Source organism: Nyctereutes procyonoides, unplaced genomic scaffold (genome assembly GCF_905146905.1).
Source record: "Nyctereutes procyonoides isolate TBG_1078 unplaced genomic scaffold, NYPRO_anot_genome, whole genome shotgun sequence".
In the NCBI taxonomy this organism is placed as follows: domain Eukaryota; kingdom Metazoa; phylum Chordata; class Mammalia; order Carnivora; family Canidae; genus Nyctereutes; species Nyctereutes procyonoides.
In genome coordinates this window covers 6,613,226-6,628,533 of record NW_026575040.1, presented here as the reverse complement: position 1 = coordinate 6,628,533, position 15,308 = coordinate 6,613,226, and the positions used below count along the sequence as shown (strand labels likewise).

The following is a 15,308-nucleotide window of genomic DNA, read 5'->3' as shown; positions in this document are numbered from 1 at the left end:
ATGCAGCCAAGGCGCTTGGGGAACCCATCCAGAGCCACAAGCGGCAACGTGGCTGGACGGGGCCTGGCATCACATGGCCCCCTTCCCTCGGTCTCAGCTCTCATGCTGCACAGGCTGGCCCACTGTGGGGTCAAAGTGTGGGGGCACCAGGGACGGCCCCCTGGAGCAGACCAGGGTCTGGGAGGGCCATGAAGGGAGCATGGGGCTGCCCTGCCTGCCTGTGCCCTGGCCCACAGCTCTTCCCTCAGCTGCTCCCCATCCTGGCTGTGGCCCCGGTGCTCACAGCCCGTCCTCCCCTGGGCCTCTGACTAGCACCCATGAGTCAGGCCTGTGGGTTGTCCCGCACCCCAGCTCCCTCAGACCCAGCAGTGGCCACGGTGCCCCTACACGTACATATCGGCTCAGACTATCCTTCTCCTCTGCTTTCCGCTTCTTGGCTTCCATGCTGTAGTCTGCAGAGCCCCGGTGCTTCTCACTGGCCCGGAGGCTTTCTGAGGGCGACACGGAGTTATTCTGGAAACAAGGAGATTCAGTGTGAGCACTTCATGCACATCGTCCCATGAGGTCAGTGGAGGTGTGTGTGTCCTGCTACGCTCCCCTCCATCGGAGCCTCGCCAGAGCAGCCTTCCCAGCTCTCCAGAATGGGCCTCCCCAGAAGGGTGGGCACCCTGGGAGCAGCACAATTCTCTTCTGTAGCCATGATGCTGCCATAAAGTGAATGGACCTGCACCGAGCTCTCTGCCTTCTGGCCTGTGAGACTGTCTGTTCTGTGGGGGCCGGATCACACCTCCCTCACCGCCCACCTTGGGCCGGCCACGTATATCTGCTCGAAGAAGGGACAAACAAAATTTGCACCAAGTCTTGAAAGATGGGCCTCTGCTGACACACAGGGGCCACCCACATGCCATCCTTCATCGGCTGGACCCGACCGGAATGGGGAGCCTGACGGGGAGCGGGGACGGCGGGCCTTCTACATGCAGGTGGGCAATTTGGCATTTTGCGTGCACGTCCTACTGTTCCACTGCCTGACCTCCAGCCACTTCAGCGAAGCAGCAGGGTTATAAAGAAACAAAACCTGCAACTTCATGAAGCCTCTCCCTCTGAAAAGTGGGAAAAGGCATAAAGGCAGGCAGGAGAACACCCCACAGAGGAGGCGGTCGGCTGGCTCGGGGTGCCAGGAACAGTGCACGTTGCACGGGGCTGCGGGGCCAGGGAGGGAGGAGCCACCACTAGGGGTACCTGCCAGCAAACCCATGCCCCCCAGGGCCGCAGAGCATCAGAAGCAATGCCTCTCTAGGTGCCTGCTGGGGTTTGCTCCTTTCTAAGAGACCAAACTCTACTTCCGTCATCACTCACCACCCCCTTTTCCTGAGCACCTCCCCTAGATCGGGCCTGGGGCTGGGGGCCAGGGATGGAGGAACAAGCCAGACCCAGTCTCTGCTCCGGGGGCTGACGATACCCAGACCGCAGGGCGCGGGCAGGCCGGTCCAGCCGCATCCCCACGCGCACGGACGTGCAGGACACAGCCACGGCGGGGACGCAGCAGGACATGGGTAGAGAAGGGCACCCCGAGGCCCCTCCCGTCTACCCCACTTTCCTGGAGGCCAGAGCCGGCGTTTGGGGGGCCAGGGTGGGTGGAAGGGGAGGCAGTGTGGGAGCCAGCCGCACAACTTCATTTCCTTTCCTAAGCCGGTTTCTGGGCAGCCCTTCCCTGCCAAGTTTCTGCCCGAAGCAAATTAAAATGGCAGAGTTATCAAGCCTTGAAGAAAAAAATGGAGCTTCTAATGGAAGCGCGGCCCAGCCTTCCCCGCAGCCGCACAGGAGCGCTCGGCCGCGATTCAATTAGCCGCTGCGAGCCCGGCGGAAAAATCGGAAAAATCACCGCATTTCATTTCCTCCGACGGTGGCCACTGCGCTAAGCAGCAGGCTAGGCCCTCTCCCCTCTCCCCCTTCCCCTCTCCTCCCCTCTCCCGTCTTCTCTCCTCGCCTCTCCCCTCTCCTCCCCTCTCCCCTGTCTTCTCTCCCCTCCTCTCCTCTCCTCTCCTCTCCTCTCCTCTCCTCTCCTCTCCTCTCCTCTCCCCTCCCCTCTCCTCCCTGGCAGCGGGGAGTGGGGCCGAGGGGGCCCGTGGCTGCTCGGGTTCCTCCTCGCGACCCGGTACGCGGCTGGGAGAACAGCGAGCCCTTTCTTCTCCTGCAGTCAGGCTGAAAACCCTCGCTGCTACCGGAGAGAGTCATGTCAGGCATTTAGCGGCATCGATCCAGCCCGCCTCTGGCTGGCAGACGGCCAAAAAACTAAGTATTTTTTATTGCTTCGGCGAGGCAAGGAAATATGAATGAAGCTACCTCTAATTGGACTCCAGACTAACCCCTCCGGGACCGCTTCCAGCCCGTCCGGCCGTCGTCCCCCCCTCAACCCTGCCCGCCACCCCCTGCTCTGCACGGCCGCGGCCCTGTCCTTCCTGCGGGGGGGCCTCATCTGTTGACAACCTGGTTTGCAGAGGGCTGCTTACTGCAGGCTGCACGGCCTCCGCCACCAGGGCCACAGGCACACAGGCCCGCCGCTGCCTCACCCGCCCCGGGGCCCCGGATGGATGGGGTCTGGACTCACTCTCACAGGGCTCTCCAGGGACCCCAGGGTGCCCCCCCCCCCGGCTCCCAGCCCGCCCTGCATGGGTGTGGACGAGCACTGCTGAGTGAGGAGCTCGGCTCTTGGGGGCTCCCCAGGGGGGCCTCTTTCAGCAGAAGGCTTTCACGGAGGACTGGGGTACAAAGCTAAATGCAAACAGCAATGGGGAGGACGACAATGTGAAGCCAGAGGGTGTCGGGCCTCAAACCCCCATGTCACTCGGCAGCGGCTACTTGTTAACCGAGTCACCTCCTGATGCTGGGTTCTGCTACAAGGTTGGCTGGGCAGGAATATGCACGTGTCCCAGATACAGACACTGAAGCTCCGAGACTGGGCATCCCATGAAGTGGGTCCCCCTGGGTGACCAGACCCCAGGCCTGGAGGGGGTCCAGTCCAGCCCCCACTCCCACAGAGGCCGAACACCTCCCCAAAAATGCCACCTCCTGAGGATCAACGTTTACTTAAAAGCAATCAAAATGGATTTTCAGCTTCAGTTTTTCCCTTTCCAATGTACCTAGCCATCACCAGACCCAAACGTGCACCCGGATTCCTGAGCACGTGGGCAGGTGGAGAGGGGAAGAGAGCACTGTTGCTAATTGGCAGGTTAAAAAAGTCAGCCTGGTGGAGGGCCGGGAGGGAAGGGGGTAGGGAGGGAGCTGCCCGAGGAGGCTGCCGTCTAGATGGTTAGTTAACTGCCTGACCTTCCAAGTCCTACTTAACACGAGGTAATAACCAAAGCCATCCTAACAGATTAGATGGCCCCAGATACAAGGACAGCGATGAGGAATAAAATAGCTTTGCTAATCGCTGGAGGATTTTTTTTATCCAGACTCCACTGCGCTTATTCAGAAGGCTTATTCACTTGAAACAGAACCTCTGAGCCTCAGTGTGATCAGAAAGATTTACAACAAATCTCAAAGCTGGCAGACACGCAGACAGCCTGGCCTTAATGCTTGCTCGCTAGCACTTTCTTAAACCAAGTTAAAGCCCAGAGCAAGGAGAAACCTCAGGCGTTTGGAAGTGGGGAGTTACAGGATCATAGGGGAGGCTGCCCACTTGGGAGGAGGGAAGCAACTCTGCCCAGGACACAGGGCCCTGGGCTGCCCGGGGACTCCACGCACTGGCCAGCTGCCCTCTCTGGTTAATCACCTCTCCTAAAAAAGAGGGTTAGAGCTCACTTAAAGCTACCCGTTTGCCAAATGATGGAAGGGAAGCCTGGAGAGATGACAGGTTCCCCCCAACCGAAGGTCACTCCCAGCAGGTGGCAACTCCTGTTTCATGACAACCACCCCCCCACCCACCCCCCACCCCCCCACCCCCCGCCAGGACCCCATGTGGTCCCCTCCTCCTCCTCCCAGCACCCCAAACACACTCCAAGGCTCCCAAGTGCTGACACTTACCGCACTGGATTCTCTTTCTTTGGGGACCGAAGGCCCGGACAGGAGGAGGGACAGGCCCCCCCAAGACAAAAAGACAAAAAAAAGGGAAAAAGATCAGTCTCATGCAGCTGGCTTCTATGTTTTGCTAGTTCATGCGTTTTAAAATGGGCAGCAGTCCTAGCCCTCTGAGTCATTGTGGGCCAGCCAAGGCAGGGCCATTAGGTGACATTTCCCACTTTGAAAATTAACCCCCCCCATTCCCAATGCTCCCCCCTTGGCCAGCAGTCCTGGGTGGGGTGGGGGCCTGTGGCCTGGCTCTCCCTGACATGCCAAGAAGGGCACGGAGATTATGGGTCAGCCCTTTTTGCAAGCCACAAGTTTGGAAAGGGTCATGCTAAGCAGAACACCTAGCGGATCTGGGGATTGGGATCTGGGGATTGAGAAAGAAACAAAGAAAGGAACCGTGGGAGGCATTTTTGTTTTTTAACTAACGCCATGCTGTAGGTCTTTGCAGAGAAGCCCCGGATTATTTTGCGCAGCCGAGCACGAGCTCCCCGATTCCCCTCTCTGTTGTGCGGAGCCCCTCTTCCTCCGCCAAGTGGACATACAGCATGGTCTTCTTCCCAGGTTCTGCTACCACCCTAGCGCGCCCTGGCCTGGGCCGGATGGGATGGCACCCAGGGGTCCTGGAAGGCACTGGCCCTATGGCCTGGTAAATAGCTACGGGCCAACCAAATCGTGGTGTACACCTGCAACTTACACAATTTTGTAGGTCTACTGTATCTCGATAAAACTGGGAAACAGGGATCCCTGGGTGGCTCAGCAGTTTAGCGCCTGCCTTTGGCCCAGGGGCTGATCCTGGAGTCCTGGGATCGAGTCCTGCGTCAGGCTCCCTGCATGGAGCCTGCTTCTCCCTCTGCCTGTGTCTCTGCCTCTCTCTCTCTCTCTCTCTATGTCTATCATGAATAAATAAATAAAATCTTAAAAAAAAACTGGGAAACAATATCTAAGGGCAGGCCACATGAAGTGGCAAGTTTTGAAATCGGCCTGCGAGGGAGCCATGAAGGTGTCCTTCCCCAACAAACCAAGCCCTCCTGGGCCCCCCGGGGTCCTCATGGCGAGGGCCTGGTGAAGGAGGCTGGGGTTCCATTTCCAAGTCTTTCCAACCACCTCCCTGCAATAGCATGATCACTACTTCTGCTCAAAGACCGTCGACTTGCAGCTCTCTACCCGAAGACCAACTGTGTACCTTTCCCAAGGCACCCGCGTTGGTGGGACACATACGCTAAGTTAAAAGCCAGGATCTTGGCCCCTGTTCTTTGAGGACTAATGATGAAACTTCCTCCAGGGGTGGAAACTTCCTCCATATAGTTGGATGGCAACCAAGGGCTCATTCTGGGGAACTCTCGCTCTTCAACGCTGATGGGAATTGGAAAAAGGCCCCCAGCACAGACTGGAAGGCGTCCTGAAGGAATGGGACTGGGCTGGCCCTTTAAGGATGGGCAGCGTGTAGCTAGGTGATGGGAGGGTGCTGGAGAGTTCTTCCGGAACACAGACCGCCTCCCATGGAGCAGGGATTGGAGGGTGGGGCTCTGGTTTCCATGTTCTAGGCATTCAACAGATGGCACCTAATCTTTTGCTAACTCCTGGCCCCAGGCTGACAACACTTGCTGTGTCCCCTGGCAGGAGGACCGACCGGAGACCCCCCCACCCCCAGCCCAGCCCCGCCCTCTGCCCCAGCTCTGGGCCGCACCTCTGTGGTCTAGTTCATGGTGATTCTTCTCGTCCTTCACCGTCAGGTGGGCCTGGCTGCCCAGGGCACCGAGCGCCAGCAGCCCGGAGCTGCTCCCCGTCACCGGGGGGATCCCTGGAGGCTGGAGACCTGATGGGTGGGGTGGTAACTGGACCGGGGGGCCGTGCGTGGCGTGGGAGAGGTGCTGTGCCTGGAGCTGCTGTTGCTGCAATGAAGTGGGTGGTGAGCACAGCTGAGCAGGGACAGCGGGGGAGGCTGCTGGAGGTGGGGGCGGGGGGGCGGGGGGGGCGGGGATGCCCTCCCAAACCTCTGCCCCCAGCTCAGTCCACATGCTTTCTGGCTGAAGGAAGTCCGTTAACTGAGGGCAATTAAGGCACAAGATGTTGGTCTTCAAACTCTCCACCCATCCCCCCTCATCCCCCTCAACCCCCCCCCCAGTCCCCCCAGTTTTGGGATGAATTCCTCAGGGTGCATTTCCAAGCCTGAGATAAATACAGCATGCATTTAAAAACCAAAGAGTCATCAAGGCTCCCTCTCTGGGGGGGCGGGGGGGTCCAATTTTAAGTCAGCCGTCACACTTGCTCATGCTTGCATGCCTTTGAACATTCACAGCCACTGGCTCCCAACCCTGAGCCCGTATCCTGGGAAGCCTCCCTAATTCTCAGGAACTCCAGACCGGCTAGCCGAAGCCAGGGCCAGGCCATAGAAGAAAATTTCCGAGGTCAAGGGGAGCTTGGGGCCAGCGGAATGACAGCTAATCTCGCCGGACATCAGAGCGGAGAACGGAGGAACAGGAGTGGAGGTTTGGATCTAGACAGCCCAGGATTCAAATCCCAGCTTTGGTAGTTCCTAGCTGTGTGACCTCAGGCAGGCTACTCAGTAAGTGATCTCCTAACAGCAGCTACCATTCACCAGAGGCCTTACAACGGGCCCTGCACTGTCCTAAAATCCCTACACCTGCATCAAGCTCTGTACAGTCATCATCACGGACATTAACGGTAACAATCCCCAGGGCAGGTTTCTGCTCCGCGGCTCCCTGAGGCCCCAGGTACCCCTAGTCACACTAGCCCTAGGGTATTTCTCTTTCCCCTCCGCATTCCACACCCAACGGACTGGCATGGGCAGCCTGGTTCCCTCCCCAGCAGCCGCTACAAAACGACCTTTATCTTATCGTTCTTAATTTTGTGCCAAGAACCACAGGAATTATGGGGCGGGTTACACCGCAGCCAAATACTTCTGAGGAGTGGCTGGGGCCTTGGGTATGCTGATATTTACCTCAGTGAGCACAAGAGAAGGGAACCAACATTTACTGGATGCCCAAGTGAATATGTGGCACTTCCCAAATATTCTGACCCTTGCACCCCAGGTGGCAAAGGAGGGTTTGTGCCCATTTTACAGATGGCAAACCAACACGGAGAGAGCTGGAACCAGCCAGGTTCAACCACTAGCGCGGGAGATCTGGACTCAAATCTGTCAACCACCCCTCTTATCCAAAGTGTGTTCTTAAGGAGACCCCCCCAAAGCAAGAAGAGCTGGTAGGGATGACAGAGAGTAAAAATCTGATAAGCTTGCCTGTCAGTATAAACTTGGCTCCGAGGCCACGGCTGGCAGACAGGAGAACACGGGGGAAGGTCTACAGTTCTGGTTGGAGGGGAGGCCCTAAAACGCAGTTAAGTTTTACAGTCGGGGGGTCCTAAGAACCTTACTCTCCCCTCAACTATGCTGCAAACTGCAAACCTGGGCTCACCTGCAAGCTAAAGCCAACCATGGCCACCACCACCCCCTGGCCCCCCGAGGGCTTTTCTTGCAACTCTGGGTAAAAGGCCGGAACCAGTGGCCATCGCTCAGAGCTGGGACAGCTACTGTTGGATGATTTATGGAAGCAGCTGGTGGGCACTGACCCCAGATCTGCCCCGAAATGTCAGCACAGAGACAAAGCCCAGCCAGGGGACCCCAGGCAGAGACCCAACCCAGCCCAGCCCAGCCCAGTGACTCAGGCTCTTCTTGGGACCCGGAGGCTTACATCTGACCTCCCCTACCTTTTCTCTTTAAACAAATTATAATTGTTAGGTCTTACTACAAGAAGGAAAAAAATGTGTGGTCAGAATATGTTAAATATAATATGGATCAAAATAACGCTCTTAAAAAATTACCCTTCCATCCCACTCTCTAGAATTTTCCTTTATGAAAATCCACAAATGGTAATTCCTAAATTAATAGGCTCTTGCCAACCTTACTACTACTACTACTACACAACTGGATTTTCATTTGAGGCTGTTCTGTACAGATCAACACGTCCTTCCCAATGGCTACCCATCATTCCCCGGTGTGGGCCAACCATCCAACTCCATCTACACGCCCAGTCTTAAAAAATGGGTCTCCGCCAGCAGCACTGTGGTTTTAGACCAGTTGCTGACAGGCCCTTTAATTTTGCCAGTGTTAACTATTTCATAAAATCTCAGAAAGCAAGGAGTGAGGTATTTAATGCACTTTTTACAGTGCACAGCCGGTAAGACCGATGGAGGGAGACGGGAGGAGGAGGGCTTCAGGGAAAGCAGCTGCAAGGGTACAAGGCTGGCTCCCTCCACGAATAAATCTGATGCTACCAATTTGTGCCCAGGGAAAGACGCAGTTGAACCATTCCAAATACCCCAATTCCTACCTTACCGGGGAAGCTCTGCTCTTACCCAACCTTCTGGATGCCCTGCCCAGTTCAAATGCCTCCTCCTCTGGAAGCCCTCCCCATCCTCCTGGTCAGCACCGATGTCTCCCTGCTGAGTCCTAACAGCCCAGACACTGGGGCCAGACAGGCTAAGGCAGGCGTCCAGCTCTACCCTTTATCAGCCACGAGACCTTAGAGGAGTCAGTGGACCGAGTCTCCGGGCCTTGGTTTTCTCATCGTGCGAGGACCACATGCATTATGCTGCATGTCAAGGCCGAGTAGGTACTCAGTTAACGTTAGCAAAAACGGATGCATGAATCACAAATATAACCATTTCTTTCATCTTTATGGGATGCTTGCCAATTTGTGAGTTCCAGGAAGATGGGAACCTTGTATTTTCTGTCCTGGCACCTCCAGTGGCGGCTGGCTTGTTTGCTCACAGGACTTCCACTGGGTAAGTACGTGATAATGTTGGAAAAGGCAGACAAGGGAGAGAGGCTGGAAGTTAAGTCGGCAGAGCAGCTCTGTCCAAAAGTGACCATCCACCTCCCAGATCTGTGCCTCTTATCCAAGGCCTGCTAAGATACAGCTAGAACAGCTCATGGGGACAAGGAGCACAGCAGAGTGTCCTGCTTCCTGGAAATGTGATCCTGCAAACCAGCATGAGAAACTCAGAACAAAGGCTATGGTGGCCGTTTGGAGAACCGTGGCTTTCAAAGCTGCGGAGCTTCCAAGCCTGGGGGGGGGGGGGGGGGGGGGCGGGCAGGGGGGGTAGTTTACTGCCGTAGTATGTCAGACATCAGTGTCTTCTTTGCAACAGAGAAAAAGGAAATTTCCATATACTTCTCATCTTCAAGTACAAAAGCACAACCAGAAAGAGGCGTCCTTTGTATGGTTCGAAGGCACAGTCAGGAGGGGCCGGCAGGCTCCAGGGAGTAGGGACATAAGAGCCAACCTCCAAGGCTTATCTCTTCTTGGGGCTAGGGCGGATGCCAGCGCTTGCTGGGCATGGCGTCTGCTCATCACAGTCTCGGATGCAAGAGAGTGAAACAAAATTTTCTCCCCGGCAGGGCAGGGGGAGTTGGCTGGCAACGACGCACCTGCCTTGCTGTCCCATGTCATGGCCCCTGCCTCTCTGCGGGCAGGCAGGCGGTGCGGGACCGGAGACAGCACTTCAATCCCCTGACTTCAGAGGACGATGGGCTGAAATACAGCACCATGTGAGTGGGGGGGGGTGACAAGTGGGGAGAAATGGAATCAAATCCACCCTCCAAGAAAGGACTGAGCTAACCACTCTGCTGCAGCCCATCTCCGGTTTCCATGACTCCTTCCAATACACTCCTCCATCCGATGCGTGATGTGAAAGGAAGTCAACAAACCCCCCTTCCACCTCCAACCCCCAAAGAGGGGGCTAAGTGCCTGGAACCAAGCCCACCCAGGAGTACTGGTCCCTCCTGTAATATTTCAGGCCAGACCACAAGCATGGTCAAAGAATGTGTCCCACGGGCTCTAAGTGTATCCCCGTCTTCCATGCGTGTGTCAAGTGCCCACACCCTGTGCTCAGAAGGTAGGGCCTCTTACAGGAGAGGCTGATGGGGAGGATCTTCCTCCCAGAGTACGTGTAATTGGATTATGCACATCACACTTTAATGCCTTTGCTGGCTGATTTAATGCTTCACTTCTCAGGTTCATGATTTGGGTTAAACTTAGCGAAGTTGCCTAAGCATTTCCAGAGCCAAGCCCCACTGAGGACACCCACCAGAGGAAGCACAGAGTTCTGACTGCATAAAATGAACACTTCCTGCCCTCCCAGGAGCCCTGGGCCTTCCCTGTTCCTTCTACCTATGTGGCTGGTGGGCCCCGCAGCCCCGCGCTGAACTGAGCTCTTGTGCTCTCTAATAGCTTTTAGAGCTCCCAACAACCCTTGCTACTCTATTTCGGACACAGGGATGCGCTCGAGGAGCCAAGCAGAGCCAGGACCCGGAGCCAGCATGCCCTCTCCCCAGCACGCTGCCGGGCTGAAAGAACCTGATGTATTCTGGAACATGCTCTCTCTGCCTTCTTCGTCGTGGAAAACTCAGTCAGGTGAATCCCGTGCATCTACATCCCAGAGTGAATGCAAAGCCCTCAGGCATGGCTTCGAAATATCATGTTGTCTGTGACAAGCTACAATCTCCCTCTTCCTCCTCCTCTTCACTCCACCCCCTAGCTCAAAAAAAAAAAAAAAAAAACCAAGTCAACACTGTTATGTCTCCCACTAATAAATCTCCAAGAGAATGCAAACCAAACTGCCCGGGGGCAAAAAGGGTAAGAGTCCCTCCATCCATCAGGTTCAACGACCCTGGACCAACACAGAGGGATGTAAAAGAAGGTTCTGGAAGTGGTTGCTAGGTCGGCTCACAGGATCTACAATCTGCCTAGGAATGCCTTCTGCAAGATGCTGCTCCAGGGACGAAACCCCCCTCATGCACAGGGATCTTCACCCTCTGCGGATTCCTCTCCCAACAACAAAAGGCCTAAAAGAGGACGGGGCCTGCAATAACTGGGGTCTGTCTGCCAGGCCCCGGCCGGCACAGAGGCATCTTCGGACCCACCTTCCTCTGGGGGATACCTGAGTCCTGGCCAGCAAGCCTGGGCACCCCCAACTGCCACTCTCCCTTCACACCGACCTGATGCTGGATCGCGTCCTCCTCCCCAGGAGGCCCTAGAAGCACTCTACTCCACGGGATAAATAAGCCACGACAGGTGCCCGCACCAGATACACCAAACTGTCCAGCCAAGCGGCGACCTCAGAGTCCTTCCACCCCGGGCCCAAGTCAGCCAACACCACCAGATGAAGCAGGCACGCCGCAGGGACTTACCGAGCCCTCCTCCGTCTTTTCACAACTGGAGAGACTGAGGCCTGGAGGAAGAGTGCCTCGCCCAAAGCCCAAAGCCTCATTCCTGGACCAGGGGGCCGGGCTGCTTCTCCCCCAGGCCGGCAAACCCAACAGCACCACGGGGCCGGGGGAACGGACCACCAGCCGCTACGGAGAGCCCCCCGGGCCCTTTCCTGCTGGGCCCAGGCCCTGCCATGCCCTGCCGCCCCCAGCCTCCACCCACCTTCCCAGCCTGCTCTGCTCGCTCCTCCCCTGCGAGCCAGGCCGCCCCCTCGACGGTGCAGTCAGGCCTGGCTCCCCAGCCGAGCCTGCCTCAGCTGTCTGTAATTCCTGCCTTGTGAGGCTCCGTCAGGCGCGGCGATTAGACGGCCGCCTGCTTAATGGCAGGGCGACGGCTGCATTCACTCAGAGCCCTAGAAGCAATTACCTTGGAAATGGGGGTCACAGGCCCCACTCGTTGGCTTTAATTGAATTCCAATATCTGCCTCGAGCTGCCTTGACCTAACTTGTAGCTTCCTAAATACTACTTAAAGGAAGTGGAGCTAATCCAAGCAGCACTTCTTCCCCAATCTCACTCTTTTCTTTGAATTCAGAGAAAAAAAAAGTTATTTTCCTAAGAGGATTTTAATTCCAAAGAGGGAGGCAGAGTGGGAGAGGGGACCCGCTGTGGCCACTGCGTGGATGGGAGGGCTCGGTCTGGACAGGGGGGTAGGACGAGGAGCTGGGAGGGGTGAGGTTTCAGAGGACAGAACTCTCGGTGCACTTCCCACCCCCATGTCTCCCGTCCACCACTCTCAGAGAGCCACCAAGCCAGCGGCTGACAGGTCCCTGAGGCTGAGGTCCCAGGCAGGCTGCCGGGGGTGCGCGGGGAAGGGCCCTGGGCTGGGTGGGAGTCAACCCCCGGGCCTCTGGCTGAGTTTGCTCCCGGACACTACGTGACCGTCCTCGAATCACTTCTCCTCTCTGTAAATCGAGGGCATTGGCAAGATCAGGGTTTCTCCAGCAGAGGCCATCCCGCCACCTCTGGGGACATCTGGCATGTCTGGAGACACTCTGGGGATTCACAGCAGTGTGTGGGGGCTGCCACTGGCATCCAGTGGGTAGAGGCCAGGGTTGCTGGGGACATCCTACCATGCACAGGACAGGCCCCACGACAAAGTGTCTGTCCCCAAACTTCGCAGCGTCCAGGGTGAAGAACCCCGAGCTGACTGACCTCAGGAAGACAGTAGACGTCACGAGACTATGGTTTCCCTGTTGGGGTGCTGCCTCCCTGCTCAACAGCTAAAGACACTGACCACTAACTCATGTTCCCCTTTCTGGACTCTGCTCCTCCCCAGCACTGCCCGGCTTCAGACCCGGCGAAGCCCCCATGCCCTCCCGAGGCAGCGTTCAGCAGCTGTCACTGGACAGAGACGGGGACAGAGCCACATACCCGCCACAGGTCCCAACAGCGGGATGGAGCAGTGGGAGCCACCACCAGCCCTGTGCCACCCTGACCCTAGCCTCCTAGCATTGCTGGGCCAGCGACATAAACTGGTGCATTCCCTCTTTTATTAGATACAGAAACTGAGGCCAGCGAAGAGGCAGGTCCTGCCAAGGTCACACAGGAAAAGAACCATAACTAGAATGCGTGTCTCATGGTTTCTGCCCCAGACCAAAGACCCAACTGTCATCATTCATCCCAGCCATGCGCAACACTCTGGGACCTCTGATTCCACCTTGGGAAAAAAAAAAAAAAAAAACCATCTCACATGAGAACAAAAGAGAAATGAGGGTCCCAGAATGTTAGGGCTGATGGGACCTTAGCCATCTGGGCCACTGCTTCCCAAGCCTGACTACCCTTCGGAATGACCTGAACAACTTCAGAAACACAGACTCCCAGTCCCACCCTCAGACCTAATGGAAAAGAATTTTGGAGCAAGAGCCCCGGAATCTACATTGTTCAGAAGCCCCTGCTGGGGGGCCCTGACCTAGCTGTCTGTGGATGGGAAGTGGGAAGCAGTGATCTTACCTACTCCCTTCATTTTAGGGACAAAAGGTGGACGGATATACCTGAGGCTTGGAGCCTTGCCCAAAGTCACATGAAAAAACGGTTTCTCCTCAGCTGCTGATCTTAAATGTCCTCAGCCTCACACCAAAGCAGGAGAAAGATGCTATGTGAATCCAAGAAGTGCATTAAAGATGTGAGCCAGATTGGGATGCAGAAGAGGAGAGATCGGGCTTCCTTCTTTCACGGGGGGGGGGGGGGGGGGGGGGTCCTACCACATGTGGACCTCACAAAGCCCCCCCTTGGGCATTTTTCCTGCTCCCAGTGAGACAGGACTCCTACAATATCCCCAGCTGGAATTCACAAGGGCACATGATCAAGGCTCAGCCAGGCAGCTCCGTGCATGGCACGAGACCCAAACCCAAATTCCACAGCACATTTCAGATCAACAGTACAGCAGAGACAGTTCTGATCCCAGGTGGCCAAAGAAGGGCAGACCTTTGCCAGGGAGGGGACGCAGGGCGGACAGGCCCCCCGGGAGGCTTGAGGAGGAGGCTGGGTGTGAGGGTTACCTCAGAGCCCGCCTCCCTCAATGGTGGGGACATCAAAAGCAGGGGGAGGTTGGGGCTGATGAGTTTAGAGGTGGATTTGGGGCATGTCGGACAACCCTTCAATTTGGGGGAGCAGGAGGCAGTTGGGGAGCTAATGGGGAAAGAGAGCCCCAAATGGGTCCAAGCCCATGGGAAGCCGGAGCCCTGGGGCCGCCCTTCTTTGAGGCCAGCTAAGGTCAGGGCCAATCTCTGGTTATGGTAAATGAGAGGAATAAAAGGGCTATACACACGGTGAGAGGCAGATTGGGGAGTCCACGTACCCCGATGATGGCATTTAGCTCCGTCATGGTGACCTGCTTGGCACGTTCTACTGCCTGCGCCACCTGCTGCTGGTGCTGGAGGGAATAGGGAGTTTGGGTTAGATGCACTGCCTTCCCACCTAAAGGGGGCACAGGGAGGGCAGCTGGCGACGGGCAGCGACGTAGCCCCCGCCCGAGGCAGAGGATGTCCTCCAAACAGGTGGGACACTTTTCAGTGAGCATGTATTACTTCCCAGACACCTGTTTTAAGGTAAAATAGAAATGAGCCCCCGGATGGCCAACAGTCACCCACCTCCCTCTACACATACAAAAAACCTTCCTCCTGTGCCTCTGAATACGAGCTGGCTATGGGAGGATGTTCCTCATTATTAATTTTCTAAATGTGGCGATGGTATTCATCCCTTAGAAGGGGCGTTCCCGTATTTAGGAGATGCAGCTAGACGAGTGGGTGGTGAGTCAGGATTTATGTCCAAGGAGTTCAGAAGAAAAGTGTGTAAATCTATAGAAACCCAATCCCTAGCTAAGTAAAGAGAAAGATGAAAATGTCTAGAAAGATAACGTGGCACAAGGAACCCTAATATAAACCAAAGACTAAGCGTGATGACAATGTGTCAATGCAGGTTCATCACTGCAACACATACACCACGCAGGTGCGAGAGGCTGGTAACGGGGGAGATCTCTGTACCTTCCACTCATGGGTTGCTGTAAACCTAAACCCGCTCTAAAAAATAAAGTTGAGTTTAAAAGAAGGTATTTTTTTGGTGCGTTCATTCCCTTTGGCCTTGGGATAGCACCTGCTTTGTATGCAGCTATCCCCCCTCCTAGGCCATAAGCTCGAGTACGTCACTATATCGTGTTTTCACACAGACTCAGTCATTTATTGATTGCCCCTCTGACTCAGAGACCTAGGAGTCTGGGAGGGAGTGGAGGTGGTCACAGCGCCCGAGGGGGCAGAGGAAGCAGGGCCTGCCCCAGCTGGAGTGAGCTCTGCTAGCCAGGATCAGGCCCTTCTCAGGCAGCTCACCTGTCTGACCTACACTAAGGGACGTCCTTGGAGATTTTGCCCTTGTCTCACCATCCACTGGCCTGGTCCAGGCCTCAGGTCAGGGGGGGGTCCCTAGGAAGGTATTAGTATTGACTGCTCATGCCTC

General features: G+C 56.2%; 1 protein-coding gene across 8 annotated transcripts in view; it reads right to left on the bottom strand.

Annotated features, from left to right (window-relative positions):
- Positions 1–15,308, bottom strand: part of TLE3 (TLE family member 3, transcriptional corepressor) — a 48,443-nt gene that overhangs the window by 10,506 nt on the left and 22,629 nt on the right. For 4 of the 8 annotated variants that reach the window (XM_055319745.1, XM_055319747.1, XM_055319746.1 and 1 more), the window contains exons 6-9: positions 14,128–14,232; positions 5,759–5,963; positions 4,027–4,043; positions 394–513 (exon numbers count right to left, since the gene is read on the bottom strand). In XM_055319745.1, coding sequence (XP_055175720.1) covers positions 394–513; positions 4,027–4,043; positions 5,759–5,963; positions 14,128–14,232 — 447 coding nt within the window. The remainder of the gene's footprint in view (positions 1–393; positions 514–4,026; positions 4,044–5,758; positions 5,964–14,127; positions 14,233–15,308) is intronic. The other 4 variants (XM_055319749.1, XM_055319752.1, XM_055319751.1 and 1 more) reach the window with 1 other exon arrangement.